This window comes from Lagenorhynchus albirostris, chromosome 1, assembly GCF_949774975.1.
Source record: "Lagenorhynchus albirostris chromosome 1, mLagAlb1.1, whole genome shotgun sequence".
Classification (NCBI taxonomy): Eukaryota; Metazoa; Chordata; class Mammalia; order Artiodactyla; family Delphinidae; genus Lagenorhynchus; species Lagenorhynchus albirostris.
In genome coordinates this window covers 163,452,347-163,472,595 of record NC_083095.1, presented here as the reverse complement: position 1 = coordinate 163,472,595, position 20,249 = coordinate 163,452,347, and the positions used below count along the sequence as shown (strand labels likewise).

Here is a 20,249-nt window from a genome sequence, read left to right as displayed (position 1 = left end):
GCCCACACCAGCTCCTCTTCCCTTTAATGAAACACAGGGATCTCACTCAGATCTGTGCGAGTCTTCCCATCCAACTGCATCTCTGCTGATGCCCAGTGTCCTTCCAGGTCCTAGACTCTCCCAAGCTCCTTCCACCTGACAGCATCCAGACATGAAGACTCTGCACCTAGCTCTTAGCAAGGCTGGCCCCACTGTACCCTTCAGGCCTCCACCATGTGATGGTTCACCTTCTCAGGGAGGCTCTCCCTAACCCCTTTAAGTTAGCTCCCTCTTGAATTCTCCATTACAGTTCCCTACAAAACATCACGAAACTCCCCTCAGTTTGCAACTTTATTTCTATGTACCTGTGTGTCATCTCTCCCACGCAATAAACTATGAACAGAGGGCAGGGAGCATGTCTTCTTCATTCAGTATTGTATGTCTCATTCGTTATCGTATTATTGTAGGTGTATCTAACACAGTGTCTGGCACTTAGTAAGTACTCAATAAATATTTGCTAAATAAGTGAATAAATTACCAAGGCAACTACTTAAAGAAGGGGTTTCTAAGGAAAACCTATTTAAGCAATTACTAATTTATAAATCAAAGAAATGTTCACTGTTTAAAAAAGAGAGAGAGAAAATAATAAAAACATGAAAGAAAAGGTGTTGTGGTTACCATACCTTGCCTCTCCTGTCTGAGACTCCATCTGATTGACCCAAGATTTGTAAATATCCACAGGGTCAGTTTTGATATTGAGAGATTTGTCATCCATAATCTCCTTAACCACCGGGGCCAAGATCTGTCTCAGCGCATTCTGGCCCCTGGCCCCACGGTTGAAACTTACAACCATCTTAATAACTGTAGGATTTCCTGTCACGATTTCTTGAATCTGATCTACTTTTGACCTATAAAACATAAATACAAATTCAGTTCAAACTAATCACAAATCTACCAACCTAAAGATCCTTCCTACTTAAAGATCCCATCTCCTAAAAACAGAAATGTGATAGTTGGAAGGAAAGGGTTACAAGCTCTTTCTCTAGAAACACTCCCCAACACTCATCTGAATACCGCACCTTCCTGCTGTTGTTGCAAACTCAATCATAGGAACATGATCAGGTCCTTCATTAGCTAAAGATGTGAAATCTTCATGTTTGGACCAGTTTTTAAAAAATTCTATCTTAATACAGAATATTCCTAAAACTAATTTAGCAAATCTCTATCACCTCCCCAGAAACAGCGACACTTTATATTAGTGTTTATTATATTAGCTTATAATTAGCATATTAGTTTATATTGTGTATATATTATTAGTTCATATTGGTATACAGTATATATATATAATTAATATATAATTAATTTGTATTTTCAGTATAATTAGTTTGTGTGAGTGCATAATCTATATTATTACATTATAAAAGGTAAATGCTTCTTTAGAGTAAGTATCTCACACATGTCACAGTATTGAGAAAAGGCACAGGCAGGCCTGAATCTCAAACTATGAGCACCTATGATGGTGGGGAGGGGTCCCATGTATGCCCTGCAGAAATCTGTCCGTACTTGATTTCCTCCTGCAGTGCTGTCTTAAACAGCCGCAGGAGCAGGTACTCCTCTCGCTGGTTGGATGCATAGTTGTAGAGTGTGAAGATTACAGAGTCCATGAACTTGGTGGACTTGTTCTGGGGCATCTGAAAAATCAGCTTCGCCAGATAGGTGGGGTTGGTCTGAAACGAAAGCAAGGGATAAGTAATTTCTAGATGACATGAAGGCTGGCACAAATATTCAAGATTTTTCAGCTTGAAGGATTAGAAAGTACCTGAGTAATAAAGAAAAATAAGACAGCCCTTTGCTCATCTCTCAGTGGAAATCAGAAGGACTTTCACAGAGATCTATGCATAAGGTTTTCTTGAGAAAAGTAAATTAACTAAATTTTACAATACTAATTCCAGGAGCCACTCACCTGCAGTAAATAAAACAGGTGTTGATATGCTTCCAACTTCTCTCTCTTCTCCTTGCTCAAAGCCTTGAGACCTCCCTTCTGTTTATTTAACATCATCATATCAGACAACTGTTCCTTATTTTTTTTGGTAAGTTTTTTACTGTGGGAAACCACATCCTATAAACAAACACATATACATAAGTCAAAAAGCTTTCAAAGATGAAACTCTGGGCATTATGGAAAGGTCTTTTAGCACCTACAAACTTTCATGAAGGTCTACTGCACTGGCAGATCCCCTAAATATTTTAGAATCACTACACTGTACCTTATTTTCAGTACATCAATCAAATCCATTCCTACTTCCACCTTCCTATAAAGAACCTCATCTATAAAAATGTCCATTGATTCAGGAAACCAACTTCTAGGAATCTATCTTACAAAGTCTTAAACATAATAAAAGCTACATATACATTGAAACATTAACTGCAGTGTTATTCCGTAATAATAAAAGTTGAAAATGTCAAATAGTCTAGAAAAAAAGAGGTAACTCAGATTATTTCCTGATAAATTATTACACTGCCACTAAAAATAATATTTATGATGACTTAACATATGGAAAGTATCTTATCCTCTATATTAAATAAAAATGTAGGATATAAAATGATTGTTAGGGTGGTGGAATTATGGGATGGTTTTTATCTACTTTTCTCTATTTAAAATTTTGTGATTAAATCACTTGATTTCTTATTTAACTTAAAAAAAAACAATGTATGGCGTTCGCTGAGAAGAAAGCCAGCCTCCTACCCCCTCCCTGCAGGTCACCTAGGGAGAGACAGGGGTACCAAGCAGGACAATGTACCCCAAGGCCCTTACTGGCACTGGACCATACCTGTAGTGTAATTTTATTTTTCACTAGCAGTCCAATTTTGATATCCATGAGATTGAGATCATTCTCCAGCTGCTGGTTAGAACGGATGAGGGTAATGACCTCTTCCCTCATCTTCATAAGATCAAGCTCCTCCTGAAAATCCTGGTCACTTTGGTCGAGCAGGTGGACAAATTTTCGGACCACAACCATAGGGGGATCCTCAGCATTGACTGACAGAAAGAAAGCACGTGTCAGACGAGGAATGGAAGCGTCAATAAAATGGAAAACATCAGCACTGTCTTAAAAAAAAAAAGCTCTATTCACACGTAAGATATTTGTTTATTTTTGAGATGTGCAAAGACAACCACCAAGTGCAGTCTTCCCAGTCATGCTATTGCTATGTTGTTATGTGGAAGGCGAATGCAGCAAGCAACAAGACATCAAGTCACAGGTGAGCAATGGGGCTTAAGTCACAAACAGCACCCTACCCCCCAAGCCTTGCCTGCAGGACAAGAAAAGAGATCCGTGGAGAATACTCAGAACCTGACGGCTCTCAACCACTGCCTCAACTGTCCTCTGCTGAGCCACAGTTACTCACTGAGAGTCTTGTAGTCATCACGAGCTTTGTTTGCCCGAATAAAAGCCTGGATTTTGATAATGTCGTTCATCTAAGGAACAAAAAAAAGAAATTCCTTTGTTCTTCTGTCCACCACAAACACAGCAAAACTAACTCTACTGGTCCTTGTTACCCAAGGGTACTCACATGGTCTCGGAAATACTGTAGGCGATCTCTGTAGCGCTTTCTAGCTTGATGCATCCTTGCCAAGGACTGAATCTGTGGAAAAGGAAAAGGCGGTCCTGGAAATTAGAAGAGCCCTTCATCTCCACACATATCATGCTCACGCCCCACGCTGAGAAACCCTGCCTGGGCTACACACCTTTATAACTTCATCTTTATGGGAGCGCAGGTAAGCTAAGCGGTCCTGATACGCCTTCTTCTGCTTGTATCCTCGCCACTGCGACTGAAACCATCAAACATTACATGCGACACATTATTTCCCAAGGGTCAGAGGAAGTTAAAAGATTCTGTCTTGAGATACCATCCAAGCGCAATTCATGATGCAGCTTTAAAAAGGATCACGTCCACCAGTGACAGGGGAAGAGGGGCCTGGGCTGTACCTCCACCAGGAGAGCACACTGGCTAACTTCCACCTCCCTGATGTGAGCACAGCACTTCACACCTTAAAGTGCATCTGCACCGATGCTCTCATAGGCTCCTTACAACGAATCAGGTGAGGAAGGTAAGATAAATATTAGTATCCCCATTTATAGATGAGGACACAAACTCAGAGAAGAGGTTTACCACTACCTGGCAGTGCTGGAGCCATAACTCCTAACCCAGAATTGTTTCTGTGACATTGTGCTTCCCTGTCATTGAAGCAAAATCGCAGTTGCTTCTCTCAATATTCAAATCTGACACAAAGGAACAGTCTTAGAAGACAATGAGGTGCCCAAGAAGAACTGCCACTGAGCTGGACAACTCACCACACTAAACAGCAATGAGCACACATTGATTCCAATGGTAGGAGAGGAAGTGCTTGTCAGAAGAAGGACAAGACTAAGAGGTCAGAAGACAGAGGACATACTCAGACATTCGATCGTAGGAGCTGACTTTTTATTACCCCTGCTCTAGAAGCCCACTTGCTGTCTGCATAATAGGCTCTGAAATACCTGAATGCAGGTGATGGCAGGGATTTGTTTCTTTAGGAAATTCATCCTGGATCGGAATTCCTGCCGAACTAAGTATCCCCTGAAGCAAGCCTGCAGCTTGGTGATCAAGCCTTCGTTGGCCAGCCAAAGCTGTTCTCGGTTATACGCAGCAGTCACCCCAGAGATGGAACTCTGAAAAAGCAATGGTCACGTGAGAAGACAAACACAGGTGAGAATGGACACAAATTTTTACACAGTATCACACAAACTAATGCTTAAGGCTTTCCAAGGCTATACTAGATCTTTAGCCAAGAAATGGGAATGCAGACTTCAGATCTATTTTTCAAGGCCAAGTTGTCCTCACATCCCCCCAAAAAGTCATAAACAAAAACTTCACCTTCTTTTACCTCATATGTTATTTCCTTTACTCACCTACCTAACACTGGCTGTGCCAGGAAGTGTGCTTGCTGATCTGGGGTCATTGCTGACAAGAAGACAGAGTAACAGGTGACAACACCAAGGCCCAGATCCCCTGGAATGACACAGAGGAGGGCCCTGCAAGGGAGTGGACAGACTACAAATTGTCTTGAGAAGTAGCCTAGAGTGTTTGAACTGTTACTACAAGCACTGGAGAACCAGAAAACTTTCAAACAGGAATAAAGCCATCAGATTTATTTTTAGAAAAGCAGCACTGTTAGCAGAGTAGCTAACAGATTAGCCTGAGTGGGTGAATTAGGATGCTGTTATCGTATAATCCAAGTGGGAGAGGACCTGGCTTGAATGAGGGCAGGAGTGGTGAGAATGGTTAGTGAGAACACCTGGTTACCCACCTAATATCCATGGTATATGGATATACCATGTATCCCCCCGTCCTTGGTATCAGAGCCCTGATTTTTTTTTTTCCTGGGCAACAACGTGTGCAGTTAAAGACTGCACTAAATTCTGGAAAGCACTGATCTAGGTTACATATTAGAATAATCCAAAAAATGAGAGGAGGTGGAGTACACGGTCTGCAAGGAACTGGGAGAGAATAAAATCAAGAGACAAGATAAACGATAAGTTTGGGAAAAGAGACTTTTCTTTTGGGAAAAGAAAATGATGAAGGATTCAGTGAAAATCCAGATTCACTGAAAGGGAGGAAAGTGGAGAGTGGGAGAACCAACTTGATGGACACTGTTTTTTGTTTTGTTTTGTTTTCAGGGAGGTAGGAGGTTAGGTAACATGCTGAAGTGAGGTAACATCACTCCTCTGTTTAAAATTCTTAGGTCCAGGAGCCTGACTCCACACTATACTACAAAGCTACAGTAATCAAGACAGTATGGTACTGGCACAAAAACAGAAAGATAGATCAATGGAACAGGATAGAAAGCCCAGAGATAAACCTATGTACCTATGGCTAACTCATCTATGACAAAGGAGGCAAGGATATACAATGGAGAAAAGACAGTCTCTTCAGTAAGTGGTGCTGGGAAAACTGGAAAGCTACATGTAAAAGTATGAGATTAGAACACTCCCTAACACCAATACACAAAAATAAACTCAAAATGGATTAAAGACCTAAATGTAAGGCCAGACACTATCAAACTCTTAGAGGAAAACATAGGCAGAACACTCTATGACATAAATCACAGCAAGATCCTTTTTGACCCACCTCCTAGAGAAATGGAAATAAAAACAAAAATAAACAAATGGGACCTAATGAAACTTAAAAGCTTTTGCACAGCAAAGGAAACCATAAACAAGACCAAAAGAAAACCCTCAGAATGGGAGAAAATATTTGCAAATGAAGCAACTGACAAAGGATTAATCTCCAAAATTTACAAGCAGCTCATGCAGCTCAATAACAGAAAAACAAACAATCCAATCCAAAAATGGGCAGAAGACCTAAACAGACATTTCTCCAAAGAAGATATACAGATTGCCAACAAACATATGAAAGAATGTTCAACATCATTAGAGAAATGCAAATCAAAACTACAATGAGATATCATCTCACACCAGTCAGAATGGTTATCATCAAAAAATCTAGAAACAATAAATGCTGGAGAGGGTGTGGAGAAAAGGGAACACTCTTGCACTGTTGGTGGGAATGTAAATTGATAAAGCCACCAGGAGGTTCCTTAAAAAACTAAAAATAGAACTACCATACGACCCAGCAATCCCACTACTGGGCATATACCCTGGGAAAACCATAATTCAAAATGAGTCATGTACCAAAGTGTTCATTGCAGCTCTATTTACAATAGCCAGGACATGGAAGCAACCTAAGTGTCCATCAACAGATGGATGGATAAAGATGTGGCACGGGCTTCCCTGGTGGCGCAGTGGTTGAGAGTCCGCCTGCCAATGCAGGGGACACGGGTTCGTGCCCTGGTCTGGGAAGATCCCACATGCCGTGGAGCGGCTGGGCCCGTGAGCCATGGCTGCTGAGCCTGCACGTCTGGAGCCTGTGCTCTGCAACGGGAGAGGCCACAACAGTGACAGGCCTGCATACCGCAAAAAAAAAAAAAAAAAAAAAAAGATGTGGCACATATATACAATGGAATATTACTCAGCCATAAAAAGAAACGAAATTGAGTTATTTGTAGTGAGGTGGATGGACCTAGAGTCTGTCATACAGAGTGAAGTAAGTCAGAAAGAGAAAAACAAATACCATATGCTAACACATATATATGGAATCTAAGACAAAAAAAAAAGATCATGAAGAACCTACGGGTAAGACGGGAATAAAGACACAGACCTACTAGAGAATGGACTTGAGGATATGGGGAGGGGGAAGGGTAAGCTGTGACAAAGTGAGAGAGTGGCATGGACATATATACCCTACCAAACGTAAAATAGATAGCTAGTGGCAAGTAGCCGCATAGCACAGGGAGATCAGCTAGGTGGTTTGTGACCACCTAGAGGGGTGGGATAGGGAGGGTGGGAGGGAGGGAGACGCAAGAGGGAAGAGATATGGGAACATATGTATAACTGATTCACTTTGTTATAAAGCAGAAACTAACACACCATTGTAAAGCAATTATACTCCAATAAAGATGTAAAAAAAAAAAAAAAATTCTTAGATCCAGGGCTTCCCTGGTGGTGCAGGCAGTGGTTAAGAATCCGCCTGCCAATGAAGGGGACACGGGTTTGAGCCCTAGTCCGGGAAGATCCCACATGCTGTTGGAGCAACTAAGCCTGTGCGTCACAACTACTGAGCCCATGTGCCTAGAGCCCATGCTCCACAAGAGAAGCCACCGCACTGCAACGAAGAGTAGCCCCCGCTCACTGCAACTAGAAAAAGTCTGCGCACAGCAATGAGGACCCAATGCAGCCAAAAATAAATAAATAAAATAAATTTATTAAAAAAAAAAATCTTAGGTCCATACACAAAACACCAAGTAGGAGTGTCTCTGTGGAGGTTAGTTAGATTCTCAAAGGTGTACACGACCCAAAAAGAGTTAAAAATCACTCTGCTGGAAGATCACCCTGGCTTCCTTCAAGTGGCCAGTCAGGTCCTTGCCTCTCTTCTCTGCCTCCTCCACTTCGCATGCCAGTCAAAGGACCACTCGTCCTCCCTGAAATGGCCCATGTTCCTCCAGTCCTTGATGTCCTTCCCCACACTGTCCTTTCTGTCCAGAATAGACTTCCCTCTGTTTCTCATCTGCTAAAATGTTATCTATGCTGTCTTTCTCCAGGATAGAATTAACTGCTTCCTTAATATTTCCTCTATTTTACTGTTATTAGAGCATCTATTTCTCTCTGTCTTACATTGCAGTACTGAGTTCTGTGCCTGCTATTTTTACCACAATATTGTTAATAGTAGTAGAGAAAGTAGGAAAGTAGAGACTCTGATACATCTTTATAGCCCCTCAACGTCCAACAGAGAGAGAGTTCAATGAGCTTAGTTAAATTTAATCACCTGTGAAACCATTAGCAGTGAAGATGAAACACTGGGAAGGTACGAGACTATAATTTCCCTCAGAGGAGAACTTTAATAAACACAAGATAGAAACTCATTCCTCTGATAGGTGAGTTCTGAAGAAAGGGACTATTTCAGTTTTTACATATGTGAACATTCCATTTTTTTCTATACAGGATTTGGGAATAACTGCCCAATGGAAGTAGATAACCTTTTTAAAAGTCCTTTACTGTCCCTTCTCTCTAGGAATCTTTGTGTGTATTAATCATGTGTCTAATCATGACCCACAGGAGCCTACTGAACAACTTCCCTCAATATATTTCCCTCTCCTTTCATGTACATTAGACAACTCCAGTTTGATAACCACGCGCTTAGCACCAGGTAACGTTGGAAGTGCTCAACAGCCCGTCAAGGACAAAGTAAGTGGCCATTACATACAAGGACTGCAAACTTAGTACCTCACCTTAAAAACTAACAGTGGGCATAAGGTAAGTACACACACGACTGAAACAAATCCAAGTTGGTTAAATTCTAAATGAATACAAAGACTATGGGCTGGGGGCTTGAAATGAAGATGGAGTGGGGAAGGAAAAGGAATTTTAATAAGAGTTGTAGAGGAGGTGACGCTTTGAGATGGGTGTGCCTGGAAGGATAAAATTTTGACAGATATAGATGGCAGGGGAGGGACATCTCACGACAGCAGGAACTTTGTTTCGTTTATGACTATATCTCCAGTGTTTAGAAGAGGGTCTGGTACATATAGGAGGTATTCAGGAACTGCTGAATGAGGAAATTCTAGTAAGAGTGAACAGCATAAGCAAAGACACGGGATGAGAAAGAAGCACTTTAAAAGCTGCTATAAGAAAAAATGCTAACTTTATGTGAAAGTGCAGGTTATATTCTAACATAGTACAGTTGGAATCTGTGGAATAGTCAGAAAAGAGATTAAAAATGTACACTGGGAAAGAGTAAGAGTAGTTGCATTTAATGAGAAGTCAGAGCAACTTTTTTTGTTCTTTGCTGGATCATCCAGTTTTCTTTAAAAAGCACACAATTCATCTGACTTAAGTCTATAATCCAGATGTTTTACTAATTTAGGCCTTAAGCACTCCCACTGGAAAAATTACTCCAAAGTAGTTTGTTATGTAGCCTTAATTTTAGTCTAGGTCTTCTGACCACATGCCCTGTTCCTCCTAAGTAATATTACCTCTAAAATACAGGTACTTTCCCTCAGCTTCTTCTTTTGTGAAGAAATGAGACCTACCTGGATCTCCTCCCGAGAAAGCTGCATAGAATTTTGCACAAAGTTTGGGGGTTCATCCCATCCTCCTTCCAGCGTCTTCAGATTGTGGTAATAATAATAGCCACCTTTTACCCAGTGCTTCACCCACTTGCTGTTATAATCTCCTGGCAGAAAATAAAGGAAAGATGAAAGAAACCCAGAGCCGCACTCCCCACATTCACATGTCTGATACCACAGGATTGTTCTGGTAAGGGTTAACAAGCTGAATGAAGACCATTCCAAAACCTGTCCCTGGGTCTATGAGAGTAAAAAGCGATCCTAAGTCCCTCTTAAATTATGACTTTGGGGCTTCCCTGGTGGTGCAGTGGTTGAGAGTCCGCCTGCCGATGCAGGGGACACGGGTTCGTGCCCCGGTCCAGGAGGATCCCACATGCCGCGGAGCGGCTGGGCCCATGAGCCATGGCTGCTGAGCCTGCGCATCCGGAGCCTGTGCTCCGCAACAGGACAGGCCACGGCAGTGAGAGGCCCGTGTACCGCAAAAAATAAATAAATAAATAAATTTTAAAAACTATGACTTGGTAATGTCTCATTTAGCTCATTCATATCCACAGTATAAAAAGAAAATACCTATGAAGTCCAAATGGGGAAATCAACCTTGACTGCCTCTGTTCCTTCCGAAGCCTATACCTAAGTAAGACCTTGTGTGTCAGAAAACTATTCTGATAAAAGACTTACAGCCATTCAGCCTCTCTAGTTAATTTTAAAAACAGGGCCATGAAACGGGATGAAAATTCTTATCTTTATTCCCCTCTTTTTGCAGATAAACTTTTAAATATCTACAGGCTTAGGTAATCAGAACTACTAACGCCCTATGAAAGATAAACGTTTTCAGAAAACTGACCTTTTTATTAACATAGCCACCCTCAAGGGGAAGAAAAAGAATATTTTCAAAAATAGGAATATTATCTCCTTGGGTCTTTAAAATAAGCCTAATACTGTACTTCTGAATTTCCCTATAGCTTGTCCCTTTGCTCTACATCTGCCCTGTGATATTTTCAAGTTCTTACTTTCAGGGCACATATTTATTTACGCAAACTCACCTGCTGCCAGTTTTTTCTTCTTGGCTTCAGCAAGGTCACTCTGGTAAGTTTCACCACATTCGGGGATGACGCCATACAAGCCGACATCAGGGGAACGAAGGGCACTCAGTGTTTTTCCTACATTGCCCTGCTCCACTGCTTCATTAATGGCAAAGATTCCTAAGGCAACTATCCCAGAAGAGAATTGTTACTGGAATAGTTTAGAAGGTGTCTAGATTCACCTACTAGCAAACTGTTCCCCCTACATCTTTCTATCTTGGTCAAGCTGAGTTCTAAGATACGGAGCACCTCGCCACCCCCACTTTCCACCAGAGTAGAAATAAAACAACTGATACATACACTTTTGTGCTTCTTGGGTGTCTTTGTTGGACTGCCAGATTCCACCTTGAATTTCATCCAACCATAACACAGCTGACTCATCCTGGGTTTCCTACAAACCATTAAAAGCAAAACAATACTAGAGTCATCAAATCAGGGTACATGTCATGATGGCGGCTTCTGAGACTCAATTAGAGACAGAGGAAGAAGTTTCCAACATACAAGACACATGGAATAGTCAACTGGAAGAAGCCAGGCACCAAAAAACTGGTAAAGGGTTACAAGAGAAATATCACAGATGTAGGTGATGGATATAAGATGGATTCAAGTTGTTCAGGAGGACAAGAGCTGCTAGAAGGGGCAAAACGTCCCAACTGGGAAGGGGCGTAGGGACTTAAATACTGTGACAAGCACCATGACATGAAGTACTTTTTAGAAAGCCTCCTTTGCCAACAATATTCAGAGGGAGTTAATATTCTCTATGACTACTGTTTTTAGGACTATCAAGATGTTATCACATGTGAAGCCAGGAGTCACTATAGGCAATTTAATCTTATCACCAGCTTATATTCTAAAACTTGAAAGTTATATCAGTTGTTGGAAACTTAAAAACACATTTTCACACAGAAACATAATAAATGGTGATTAGTTTTCTCAGCATGGCCAACAAAAGCCTCTCTAGTCCATAGTGTAGTTTGAGCTGAATACTAGGGACAGAGGTGAAATAGAAGTGGAGTCTTTTTCTCCTTCTAGACAAGGCACCTCAGGTTTTAAAGTGTCCAGGTTGAGAGTCATGTCTGAGGCAATCTTGACAGACCCAACAAAAGTAACTGTTCCTGAGGCTTGAGCTAATAGCAGCAATTGGGATAAATAGTAGCTCAAAAATCCATTGAGACTACTTGATGTAAATATAATTTGCCAAGGCACCAATGAGGCGGCTGGGATCAGTAACTATAACTGTGTTGCCAGGTGAGGCAGGGTCTGGGCTGTGGGGCAAAATGGAAAGTTTCACTGCCTTCTGCAGGCCCAGCAGTTGAAGTGCAAAACCTTAGAGGAGGCTTGGTTTTCCTCCTGCATTACTGGGGAGAGATACACAATATTTCACTCAGCTGAGCCAAGCAGTCACAAACCCCTGCAATTTATAAAGCGCCTTGGAGACAGGGTAAGGCCAAACGAAGGCATCTGAAATCGAAAGATGTCTCTGTAATTCAGAGTTTTAGAAAGATCATTTAACTTACAATCATAAGAGGCACCATCCCAATTTAAGAAGCTCATATCTTGGGAAAGGAAAAGAGTAACCCGATAAATAGAATGCAAGAACAAGTCACCTAATAGCTGCAGAACTTAGCACTTTTCTACCACTGGTCAGCTTCTGTTACTGAAAATAGAAAATGGCCACACACAATTCCCTAGAGTCATACGAATAAATACTGGCAATGCTAAGCAATAGTTTCAATACGAGACGATACAATGAGTCAACAACAACTTAAAATGAGAAGTCATAAGCTAGACGGCTGAAGGTGCAGTCTCCAAGAGAAGTGGCATAAAAACCCTTGCACCCCCAAAGCAAGTATTTCCACAGAACCAGGCCACTTCTGGCTCAGTTTTAGGCTAATGCACGCGTCAGACGGCTCTGAGCAGAGTCTACTGTAAGCAAAGCTTGGGGGCTTGGCACAACCTTCCTTGCATCCAGAGAAAGGCGCAGCTTATCATGATTTCTGACCATTCAGAGTTCTGTCTTCTCTGCCCCGGACAGACTAAAGCAGAAGGATTAAAGCAAACACTTCCATACATACTCCCCCCTAAGAAACAAGGTACAGAGCTGTGGTGTGAGAGGAGGAAAAAACAACAACAACAATGGAGCAGTACATCAGGGGAAAATGATATATAGAAATACCCCTCACCAGACTGAAGGAGGCAAGATCGGTGACATACACCTGCTCATCCCAGTGTGAGGAAAGAACAGGCTCTCTCTGCTCCAATTAGATCGAATAAGATGACAAAACCCAACATCCTCCTGTTAAAGTTTGCTCTAAAGATTAACTCAAATCACTCAGTAGAGAGTTAAAACCCTGAACGACGTATTGTGGAAAATACTGAGATAAAATAGATTTAATGTGAAAATGCTATATGAAGTATACTGAAATAACATTCCTAACAACTCTGACTGACACTTAGAAGCACACTGACTGCATTTTAGAAGAGGTAAAGAGATAGGGACCAGAGATAAGAACCAAACGAGTGGGCAATGACTAGAGGTAAAAGAGGTGGAGAAGCCACAAGATACGGCGAAAAGAAAGGGAAAAAAGATGAAAGAATGGCTACCATACATATATGTGTGTATATATTCGGAAAGCACAAACACACACACTTGCAAAGGTCACTTCTCACCCCTTAAAACCTCCTTAAAAGTCTCTCCTATTATATGTGGCATGGATGCGTGTGTCATGATTGATAAAATATTACACATTATGTACTGATAATATATATGTAACATATTATAGATACATATATGTGTAACATAAATATAATGTTTTATCGCTCATCACATATGTAAACTATGCTATATACATATAAACCACTCCATACCTACCATATACACATGTAAACACACACACATGAATCTATACAACATATTTATCAACACAAGCACTGATCAATCAGAGTGGAGCAGAGATCTCATGGCCCCTTGCTGGTTTAGGTGTTAATCCTCCAGTTGCTCATAGCGGAAGTTCAGGGAAAGAGCTAGAACTGGGGGTGGAACACATTTGGGAGGCCTGGGACAGGAGCAATGTACCAAACAAAAGTATTCAATATTCTAACAACTGGTACAGCCATGTCAGTGCACACCAGCTGATTTTTAGCTACATGCATGTATGCCTGTCTGTGTACACTCAGACTGTGGGGTGGGGGAGGAGAAGCCAGACTTAAAAATCATTCATATTTGTAATTATAAAATGAGTTCCTTGAGAATTCCTGATATCTCTGTCTTGGCATTCAAACAATACTACCCAGTGACCAGTAATCTACTTTTAACAAGTATTCCAAAGGCACTAAATTTAAATGAAGAGAGAACTGACAATGGTGAAAACAGTAGAGGAAGGGACCTCTGAATATCCCCTCCTACATAAAAGCAACAAAAACACTGACAAAAGTCATCAGAATCAACTTTTTCAAAACTACAGAAATGAACCAAAGGCTTGCAGCAATCAGAGAGAGTTTATTCAAGAACAGTTGACTCTCAGTAAGAACAGTGAGGCCTATGGCACTTAAACTGCCCTATTCCCATTTGTGCTCTGCCCACCCTGCTCCGCCCCCACCCCATAAACACCTACCTCCTTCAAAGCCCTATCTATTCCCACAGAACTGTCATTAGTTGCCATGTTAGGTAGTTCCCTGGAAGACCACAGCTAGGCTGTCTTTATTTGACCTGACTTAGAGCTTGCCCAGTGCAAACAGCCTTTTCTCCAGGGGTATCTGTCCAAAACAGAGGTAACTGCTTCACATCACAGATGCCTGGGGCAGTGGGTAAAAACTTAGGCAAATAATAGGTTAACCAAAAAGCTTAAAAGGAAAAGCTAGAGAATGAGAAGTCCACAGAGAGCTTTGAAAAGCTCTGACAAATTCCTGGGATGGGAATCTAGAAGGTCATAGTGCATTATGGGCTATGCACATGCTCAGAAGAGATCTGATAAGGCTGTAAGCTCTGACCTCTGGCTGACCTTGAGGCTCTGGGCAAGCATGAAGTGAAGGGTAAAGCAAAATTGTAAACTGCCTGGCTGAGAGTCGAGGGCATGCCCCAACACACACAAAGGCCCTCAGCAAAGGCTGGGAGCTTTATTGGTTCTAGGCATTTAAGGAAATTTCTGACTAATCATTAGCTGACCACTAGCTAACCAAGCAGAGACTTCAGTGGACACACATGACAAAGAATACAGACTTGAAAATCACTAAACAAACAACAGCAGAAACAAACAGGGACAACCATAAACCCTGAGGAGGGGGTAGAATCTGATTTCCAAAGTTGACCCATTATTATTAAAATGTCCAGCTTTCAACCAAAAATTACAAGACATGCAAAGAAACAAGAAAGCATGGTCCAAACAGGAAAAAAACAGACAACAGAAACTGTCCAAATTGAACTTAGTAGACAAAGACTTAAATCAGCTATCTTCAGTATGTTCAAAGAACTAAAGGAAACCATATCTAAAGAACTAAAGGGAAGTATGAGAACAATGTCTCACCAAATAGAGAATATACATTTTTAAAAAAAGAACCAGATTAAATTATGGAGTTGAAAAATATAATAACTGAAATGAAAAATTCACTAGAGGGATTCAGCAGATTTGAGTAAAGAGAAGATATATGCATAATGGAATTCCCTAAAGGCAAAGAGAAAGAGGCAGTTTACTTGAAGAAAATCTGAACAGACCTATAACAAATATAGAGATAGAATCAGTAATCAAAACATATCCCACAAAAACAAAACCAAAAATTCAGGACCATATGGCTTCAACGGTGAATTCTACCAAATGTTTAAAGAACTAATATCAATCCTCTACAAATTCTTCTAAAACATAAAAGAGGAAGGAACACTTCCCAATTCATTCATTCTATGATACCAAAACCAGACAGAAAGATATTACAAGAAAAACAGATCAAATTTAAATTAAGATCTTTTGCTTGCTAAATTTGGAACTCAGATGATTATTTTTAAAACTACTCCCAAGAGGAACTTAAAAGCTGAGCTGAGGCTTAAAAAAAGACAATTACACCTAAAGTATAGTCTACCCATCTGAGCACGGCACTGTTAAGCACATTTTCCTCTAACTCTCCCCTTCCTCTGCCTTTGATGAACTCTGAAAAGTTATTCCACAGCAAAAGGAAATGCTTCAAACTCTAGTCACATCCTCTAATAAAAAGTTTAACTCCTATGATCCAAACAAAAGGAGCAGTAAGGCCCATCACATGCGTGAGAGCTGGTACAAATTATATCCTCAATCTACTTTCCTTTTTTAGACATGGACTCAGACCTAGCTTATTCTTTCAAAGCCCATTCCTCTGTCAGTTGGATCGGATATAAGACTCCTTTCGGACTAATAAGGCAGCAAAAAATAACACTACCACCACTGGCCTACAGAGAATCATTGCAGCCAGGCCCCAGGTTAGAGATTCTGAATTAGCAGAAATAGAATTAATGCTTAGGAATCTGTATTTTTAAAATGACTTTTCCAGCGTTCTAGTCATCAGTCAAGTTTGGGAAGCTCTGATCCAGTAAACTGATATCAAAGACAGGCCTCTATTTACAGCTTCCCTACAGCCAACCGCTTCTCACTTGAGTAAGTAAAATCAGTTAATGCTTTTGTCTAGATTTCCTCGCTACAAAATGGGGGTTGTGATTCAACCTTCACCACAGGATCAACTGACATGCATAGCAATGACCCTCTTTTTTTTCTTTTTTTTTGCTGTACGCGGGCCTCTCACTATTGTGGCCTCTCCCGTCGCGGAGCACAGGCTCTGGACGCGCAGGCTCAGCGGCCATGGCTCACGGGCCCAGCCGCTCCGCGGCCATGTGGGATCTTCCCGGACCGGGGCACGAACCCGTGTCCCCTGCATCGGCAGGCGGACTCTCAACCACTGCGCCACCAGGGAAGCCCAGCAATGACCCTCTTAAAAGGAACCTGGTACTTGCTACACTTATATGTTTAGGACACAGTAATGTCAACTACTCTCATGACAATGGAATCAAAGGAGATCTATCAACATTATATTATCCACAGCTCCTCCCCCACAGCCCAAACTTCTAGAGCCCACAAGGCTGTCAGTGTACAATAGCTCCCTTAACACAAAAGCCCTGATTTGTTTTACCACTTTTGGCTTCCCAGAAGGAATCTGACCCCCTGAATTAAGAATTTCTTTTAGGGCTTCCTAAAGCAACATGGCAACTTCCTATTCAGCAAGAGGACTAAAAAAGGAGTAAATCTCATCCATTTCCTCAACAAACTAGCTGAGAGGCAAGACAAACTTTTTAAAAGATGGGTTTGTATTACAATTACTTTGGAGAACAGATTCATAGCAGCATTATCCCTAATAGCCACAAAGTGGAAACATGATCACTGACTCATGAACAGATAAATAAAATGTGGTACAGCCATACAATGGAATATTATTCAACAGTAAAAAGAAAATACTAATACATGCTACAGCTTGGATAAACCAAGCTAAGAGAAAGAAGCCAGTCACAAAGGACCACACATTGTATGATTCCATTTATACGACATGTCCAGAATAGACAAATCCATAGACAGAAAGTAGACTGATGGTTACCTAGGACTGGAGAGATTGAGAGAAATGAGGAGTGACTACCTACACAGGTTTCTTTTGGGGGTGATGAAAATGTTCTAAAATTGATTGTGGTGATGGTTGCACAATTCTGTGAATAGACGAAAAAACCACTGAATTGTATACTACAAAACAGTGAGCTGTATGGTATGTGAATTATATCTCAATAAAGCCATTATTTAAACTAAAAAAAAAGAAACTTTACGGCACTACCTACTAAAGCTTAACATATGTATTCCCTATGACCCACAAATTCCACTTCCAAATGTATACCTAATAGAAATGCATACATATATTTACCAAAAGACATGTGCTAGAATAAATCAGGATAGTGGTTTATTCCTGGGGAGTGGGGAGGTGAATAAGGATGTAAGGGGATATAAGGGGGTTTCTGTTAATGCTTTTTATAATCCGAGCACCAATTACATAGGTATGCTCACTTCTGAACATTTATACAACCGTACACTTAAATGACTGACACATTTTTCTGGATCTTATATTTCAATAGAGAATTTCTTTAAAGAGACATAAGAGATGTGTCTATAACCATAACAACAAAGGACAACAAAAAAACCAAATATGTAAAATAGCATAAGCTTCTGGAGGGCAGAGTCTATGACTCTTATGTGTCCCTCCAGTGCTCTGAATCTAAGGGTGCCCAGGAAATAGTCATTGAGAGAACACCCCTACCTCTATCTCCGTTCTAGGAGGGATGGAGTTCTCGGAACAAAAAGGAACAATTTAGTGCCACTCACCTGGGCTTTCTCTCTCTTTGCTCTGATCAGCGTGTCTTGGTAATGCTGGGCCACTCCTGCAAGGACCCCCTCGAGTTTAGCTGCAGGAATCTGCAGGGCCTGCAGAGTCTTTTGGGCATCACCTTCATCCAGGGCTTCATTAATTAAACCAATGGCTAAAATCCCTAAATATGAATGGACAAAAGGTTATTTTTTAGATTAACAAATTGTATCAATAAAACAGTCTTTAAACATGGTAAGTGACCATAAATCCTCTACCCAAGAGTTACCATGATTCAAACTACAATTTGTCATCCATAATATTAAGCAGCATTTAAATCTTTTTCCTTTAAATTTAGTGGTTTTTTTCAACTAAGTAAACTCCCTTATATCCATATTCCTATTGAAATCTCAAGTCCTTTTGTTTTATTTTTACTTACCCTAACTTAAGAGTGATGAGGATTTTGATGAAACTGGCTTTATAAAGGATAGCTTTCAAGTATACTCCAATGTGTGATCAAAACCATTCTTGATTCACAAAAAGTCAAGAGTTCAAGGGATCTTAAAAGTCACCTAGTGGGACTTCCCTGGTGGCGCAGTGGTTAAGAATCTGCCTGCCAATGCAGGGGACACGGGTTCAAACCCTGGTCCAGGAAGATCCCACATGCCGCAGAGCAATTAAGCCCCTGTGCCACAACTACTGAGCCCGCATGCCACAAATACTGAAGCCCATGCCCCTAGACCCCATGCTCTGCAATAAGAGAAGCCACTGCAGTGAGAAGCCCACGCACCACAACGAAGAGTAGGCCCCGCTCGCTGCAACTAGAGAAAGCCCGCACACAGCAACGAAGACCCAACGCAGCCAAAAAAAGAAATAAATTAAAAAAAAAAAAAAAGTCACCTAGTTCAACATTTTTATAGAAAAAAAAGATGAGTCTTAGGAATCTCCTCTCCTACACCACACAGCAAACAAGTAAGAGACAGAGAATCAAAGCTCAGGGTCTCCTACTCCAAGGGAAGACTCTTCCCACTAAATCACTGAATATTTCTCACAGGAAACACTAATTAAAACTAGAAATAGTCACTCCTCAGGTATCTAATCCAACTGGACTACTTTTGTAAAGACTCTGTTGTATAATAAAAAATTTGGCTGGTCTTTGTCCCTGGTTTCTGGAAAGGAGGCTCTAAACCCTTGGAATTTCCCAAGCGACAGGAGTATCTTCATTATCCATAGTGGGCCCCTAGGACCACACCTGAGTTTATGCCAACCAGGTGACTGCTGGTGGGTCCCTAGAAACTTTTGGGATAGGGGCTGGTCACGCTGGAAAGACCAACCATGTGATTAGAAGACTGGGGCTTTGAGCCATGTGATCTCAGAATATCAGCCCAGCTATTCCAGGGAGGAGAAGCAGACTGGAAATTGAATTCAATTACTTGGCCAATAGCTGGCCATAATTCAATGCATTATTTGTATGGAACGAAGCCCCACTAAAAACTCTGGATATCCAAAGCTCAGGTGAGCTTCCCTGGTTGTGATACTCATCAATGGGCTAGGAGGGCAACACACCCTGAGGATACAGAAGCTTTGAATTTGGGACCCTACCAGACATTGCCCTCCTGTTCTCTTCTTTTGACTCATCCTGATTTGTATTCTTTACAATAAAACTATAACCGTAAGTATAGTGCTTTCCTGAGTTCTGTGAGTCATTCTAGCCAATTATTGAACCTGAGGGGATAGAGGGAACCCCTGAATATATAGCCAGTTTTTCAGAAGTGTGGTGACCTGGGAACTCCAGAGATTAAGGCTGGTGTCTAAAGTGAGAGGAGTCTTGGGGAGGACTGTGCCCTCAATCTGTGCAATATGACCTAACTCCAGGTAGTCAGTGTCAGAACCACTTCTTATAATAGCATTTAAAAATAACAGATCATGTTCAATTCGCCTCCTGAAAATTTTAGTTCTTATTACATACTTATCTAATCATAGCAGTTGCCTGGTGTTTCGAAAACAATATACAACTGTAGCTTTTTGAGATAGATTTTTTTTTTTTTTCCAATTTCCAAAAATCCTCCCGGGAGTAGTGTTTAGAACCAGCTCATGGAATCACATTA

At 41.1% G+C, this 20,249-nt stretch overlaps 1 protein-coding gene across 3 annotated transcripts in view; it reads right to left on the bottom strand.

Annotated features, from left to right (window-relative positions):
* Positions 1 to 20,249, bottom strand: part of IQGAP1 (IQ motif containing GTPase activating protein 1) — a 118,170-nt gene that overhangs the window by 37,564 nt on the left and 60,357 nt on the right. For all 3 annotated transcript variants that reach the window (XM_060158072.1, XM_060158062.1, XM_060158083.1), the window contains exons 15-26: positions 18,162 to 18,325; positions 11,086 to 11,176; positions 10,747 to 10,914; positions 9,668 to 9,810; positions 4,521 to 4,691; positions 3,728 to 3,811; positions 3,553 to 3,624; positions 3,388 to 3,457; positions 2,811 to 3,019; positions 1,943 to 2,098; positions 1,543 to 1,706; positions 663 to 887 (exon numbers count right to left, since the gene is read on the bottom strand). In XM_060158072.1, the coding sequence (XP_060014055.1) occupies positions 663 to 887; positions 1,543 to 1,706; positions 1,943 to 2,098; positions 2,811 to 3,019; positions 3,388 to 3,457; positions 3,553 to 3,624; positions 3,728 to 3,811; positions 4,521 to 4,691; positions 9,668 to 9,810; positions 10,747 to 10,914; positions 11,086 to 11,176; positions 18,162 to 18,325 (1,717 nt within the window). The remainder of the gene's footprint in view (positions 1 to 662; positions 888 to 1,542; positions 1,707 to 1,942; positions 2,099 to 2,810; positions 3,020 to 3,387; positions 3,458 to 3,552; positions 3,625 to 3,727; positions 3,812 to 4,520; positions 4,692 to 9,667; positions 9,811 to 10,746; positions 10,915 to 11,085; positions 11,177 to 18,161; positions 18,326 to 20,249) is intronic.